The sequence below is a fragment of the Loxodonta africana genome, chromosome 16 (genome assembly GCF_030014295.1).
Source record: "Loxodonta africana isolate mLoxAfr1 chromosome 16, mLoxAfr1.hap2, whole genome shotgun sequence".
NCBI lineage: Eukaryota > Metazoa > Chordata > Mammalia > Proboscidea > Elephantidae > Loxodonta > Loxodonta africana.
In genome coordinates this window covers 6,031,313-6,036,312 of record NC_087357.1, presented here as the reverse complement: position 1 = coordinate 6,036,312, position 5,000 = coordinate 6,031,313, and the positions used below count along the sequence as shown (strand labels likewise).

The window sequence follows — 5,000 nt, the reverse complement described above, 5'->3', positions numbered from 1 at the left end:
GCTAAGAGTGCATGCCAAGGAGCCTCCCCTGAGGGTCACCTGGCTTCAAACCCCATGTTTACGTGGGCCTTCCAGGGCATGTGGCATTTCTGCTTGTGGGAACGGCTGAGCCCAGTCTCCGTTCAGCACAAAGCCATCCCTGGGCTGCGGGGCTGCAGCAAAGCCCTCTGGGTAACGGTGCTGAAGGCCTGGTCATCCTGAGGAAGCACTTATTTGGCGGGAGCTCACCCTCAGGAACAAAACCCTCCGTGAACTGCTCTGCGTTGGAAAAACATCTCTGCCTGGTTCTGATGAGCTGACAGTGACGATCTGACACCGTCACCAGCATGTTCGCAAATTAAAACGGGCCCTAATGATACTGCTTATGTTCATGCTGCGCATTAAAAAGGTAACGTCGAAAAGGTTTTATTGTGTTAATAAAACTCTGAGGTGGTCAAGACTCGGCACACCCAGGGATGGGAGGTAAAACCACCGGTCAGAAGGTTATGGCTTCATTTTTCATTTGGCATTTTCAACTTTGCCTGGGAAAAATCAGAGATTGCCTCTAAATGGGAAAAGAAGAGACGAAATTATATCAAAGGAAAGGAGAAATTATAAGCTCGACTTATCTTTAATGTTACACATCAAAATGGAATTTCTGTGATGGGTGTCGTGTGCATAAACAACCCGGGCAGCTTTTGTCTTTGTTGGATTGAAATGAGAAGTCCCTCTAGATATTAATATGTGGACTTCATTTGTTAGTCTGCTAAGTCAGGGACTTATAACAAAAGCTTTGTAAACAAAAGATTAAACTGAATCGAGCTTTAGAAAATGAAAGGAAAACAAGAGTCAAGTAATCACAGATCAGAGAGGGGCTGCTTAGATTGAAATCAGTGCGGGTTACCCGAGTGGAAAATGTTTAATTGAACTATTTCATTACACGGAAGTTTATGTCCCCCTTGCAGAATCCAAAATATTTGTGTCAGAAAAGCCATTCTTTCGCTCCCTTCAGTACTGTCTGATTCCAGTTGTAGGGGACATGTGGTGCAGGCCTGTGTGCAGGGACCAGAGTTCATTAGTGGCCACCAGGGGCAGGTGGGAGGGAGGGGGAAGGGGGACTCCCTGCCTGGGGACCCTGAGCTTCTGTGAAGGGTGCTGGGAAGATCTGGAAACAGAGAGTGGTGATGGTCACCCAACACGACACTTGTAACTAAGGTCACTGAATTGTGCACATGAGGAATGCTGAAAAGGCAAACGACTTGATTCATGTATATTCACCACATTTTTAAAAAAGGGTCCTGCAGAGATGGAACATAAAACCAGAAACCGTGTGGTCCCCCTATCACGCCCTCACCCACCCGGAAGTGACCTGTCGTGGCTAGTGTGGCCCCCACATCTATCAGCCATGCCGTCGGCATGGGTTTCGGGGTGTCTTTCAGGCCCCTTCCCAGTGCACCCGGTGCCCCCAAGCTGGAACAACCCCGACAGCAACCCCGATGGCGACCCCGCCACAAGCTGGGTGCCCCTCGCTCTTTTACTAACCTTGGGTAACCTTTCAGGATCACCGGGATGCCTTGGGATCACTTTCTGCAACCTCTGAAAGCCGTAATCTATGGTCGGTTCATTAAGGGCTGCAACAGGACACAGAAATGTGGGTCAGGTTAATTACTTTTATGCCATCCATTACTTGTTTATGGCACGCTTACAAATAAACATGTAGCTGTCCTTCTCCGGCTCCCCGTGCGGCAGGGCCCGTCTAATGGCATAGATTTCTGCCTTTCTTTTGCACATAAAAGCAATGATTATTTCTAATCTATAATTAGACTGGAAGAAAGTCAAGGGGTGACTCAATAGACTGTAAAAATGGCCGGGCCGTCACCAAGTCACAGGTCTCGGGGCCATATATAGCCGTCGCCAGCACCGGGTGACACCCGCACACCCAGTGCCTTCCTCACGGGCCAGGGATTTATGGGAAACTGGCAATTATGACATATGCCCAGCTATTGCTAGCTTCAGATTTATCCCTGTGGTCCTTTTTTGTCTAGCATATTGCCTGAGCACAAACCGGGCAGGAGGGGCGCTCACTCTCGCAAAGCTGTAATCATCTGTGACTAGCTGGCTACAGCTGATGGAGAGACGACCACTCCACAGCTGCAATCCCCCGGCCTCGGGAAATTGCTGGCCACAAATAGTAATTAATCTTTTTATCCCTCAAATTGTAATTTTGACTATGAACTGCGCGCGGCCATAAATCAGCAGCACCCGCGCTGCGTACAGTGAATGAATCACGGCCGGGGCTCCGTCCGACGGCACACACTGTGTTTAACAAGCTTTATAAGGAGTCATCGGGCTTTATTATGGCTCTGCCTGACTCCAGCAGAAACTGAGCCCGCAGGCCGAGGACCTGCGTTAGGATGAAAACACTTATTAGCGCGTATTACTTCTTGATGTAGATACGGTTTTCAGTGGAGTCACTCCGTGGTGCGTGGCACGACATAAATCAGGGGCTTTTCTGAGACTAATAAGACCTGCCGCCTTCTATTCATTACTCAGCCTGCAGTTTGGGCCATCACTCATTAGTCAGCATGTAATTTGATGATTAACACCACACAACTCAGCAGGTTTGCGGGATGCGGGGGTGCCCAAAGGTGGCAGCTCGCTAAGGGGAAGGTTAGGGGGCTGCCTTTGAAAGGGCTCTCCAAAATAATTGGTCACCATTATCCTCGAGTGCACAGGCTCTCGGCATAAACACCCACCACGCGCCTCGTAAGCAACGCAAAGGGACGCACACGCACACTCAATAAGGCGGCCGAAAGTTGAGGACCACGATATGGGCTGACATTCTATCATACATCCTGGAGACAAAGGGCCACACAGGAATGTGAAGTAAGACATTTTCTTGTTAATAAAGCATTGATCCGATGTATTGATTTTACATGACATGGCTTTTGCTGGGATTTTGCCCTCCTTTTTCTTTGCAAATAGTAAAGCTCTTCAAACACCCAGGCGTGTGTGACATGGCAAAATTTCTAACTCTCTGTGATGTAAATTCCATATGTGTAAAACCACTTCATAATCAGACCATTAATCATCAGAAGCTGTCAGCGTTGACTTGGGGGACAATTTGTCATGTCTCTGCCTGGGCCCGTGCGAGGGTGTCAGGCACCAGCCCGGGGTGGGCAGCAGGGTGGTGGGCCACCCTTCCAGCCCCTGCAAATGACTCTGTCCAAAAAGCATGAGATAAAGTATTACATTTCTTGATTGGGGAACAAAAAAGTGGCCCACTGTGCCGTTTCTAACACGTCAGGGCTTCTCCTCTCTCCCAGCTAATCACCATGACTGTTTGACTTAATGAATCTGGCCTGATGAAAGGTGATCAGAAAAGATAGATGGCCGGCCGCTATTGATTTCATGCAAATACTCCTGACAGGTGAAAGAGGCTTTAATGCAAGCTTTCAGAAGCTTTATGACTTGTCATAACCATACACTCTCATTCTTCACGAGACATTCTCCAGTGTTTCAGTTGAATTGATACTCTTCTCCTATTACCAAAAATACATGAAAGCAGTATAAATGGGAGGGTACCTTTCACCTCTTGCTTCAGCCCAAGAGCATTTATGTCTTGAGCGTAACGCGGAGAATAAGACCGGCACTCCATTTAAAGTTCGGATGATGACACACAATTGTGCCACCATAGGGCCCTGCCTCACAGACGCACGCTGCGGGAAAGGGGGGCCCAGCTGCTGCTCCAGTTTTCAGCCCCACCTAGGAAGCCCAGTGGATTTCCGTGTAAGAACTGGAAAACATGGCGGCTATCTTTAAATTGGAAGAAGGGACCCGTGTTCATGGATCCTCCAGGGTTTTGGTAACTGGGGGGTGGATTGCTCTCTCTGCCTCTGTGCCTCCTGGAGCAGCTGCCACGGGCGGAGCAAGCACCTCGGCTCTGCGAGGTCCCAGCCCATGCCCCAGCCGCCTGCCCTCTCCCAGCGCCACGGGCCCGAAGCCCTCTCAGTGCCCAACCTCGCAGAGCCCGCCACCCAGAGCTCGGCACACGAGGAGTCTCAGAGACTCCTGTGGGCCAAGCTCCGGCAAGAGGAGAAAGCGTCAGGCCCTTCAGACACATCTAATAAATCCTCAGTGTGTCGAGTTTACAAGCGGAGAGCCGGCCGAGCCAGGGCACAGCTCCGGCACGTCCAGGCACCGAGCCCCGAGCCGGGCCAATCAATAGCACTTTCCTGTTTTAGAACTGGGTAATTATGAGGGGGAGAGATTGCCTGACCTTTCACCTGCACTGCATTACTTTGCTGATATTAAGATAAATTGCCTGATTTTGGGTAAACATATGCTGCAATTCAAACTGTCAGCACTGGTTTGCTCAGGGATAATTTGTATCGATCTCCCAGCTTCTTCCCAATTTTGCTTACTGACCTGGTGGTAATTAGAGAGGGGGCCTCGGGTAGGCGGGAGTCAGGGATGAAGAAGAAATATGAAGAGGAATAAAGCAGATTTGTTTTATGTTAATACTTGCCAGTCTTCCTCCCGCCCTCACATCTGTCAGCATCAGGAGAACCATAAATTAATGTACTTTGGTTCCTGAGCAATTTATTCCCAGGAATTATTTAGAAGCATGCTTAGTCTCCGAACATGTGTCCCTGGGTTAAATTAATTTAAACTGTCTTAAACACAACAAAAACAAATGTTATTTTCTGCTGAAGGGGGAGAAGGGGAAAAAAAAAAACTACAATCCATTTTTTAGAATGTATTTCTAAGCTTCCAACTTCCTGCACGGGTTTCCACGGAGCTTCATCCAAGTCCAAGTTTCATAATAAATCCCACAAAAGTAATTAGTGCCCATTATTTGCCCTGAATTCAAATTTCACTCAGATGGGCCGCTGCTGCGTATAAAAGAGATGAATGTATGTGCAAAATTATATCATTTAAGATATGTCAGATTACAAGGCTGTTGTATCAAAAGTCATAAAACAAATCTCCCTTGTGAAATATCTCTTTATTAACCGTGC

The 5,000-nt window shown here is 48.2% G+C and overlaps 1 protein-coding gene across 12 annotated transcripts in view; it reads right to left on the bottom strand.

The window, feature by feature from the left end:
• Positions 1–5,000, bottom strand: part of EBF3 (EBF transcription factor 3) — a 136,278-nt gene that overhangs the window by 9,711 nt on the left and 121,567 nt on the right. For all 12 annotated transcript variants that reach the window (XM_064269169.1, XM_064269170.1, XM_064269176.1 and 9 more), the window contains one exon: positions 1,522–1,610. In XM_064269169.1, coding sequence (XP_064125239.1) covers positions 1,522–1,610 — 89 coding nt within the window. The remainder of the gene's footprint in view (positions 1–1,521; positions 1,611–5,000) is intronic.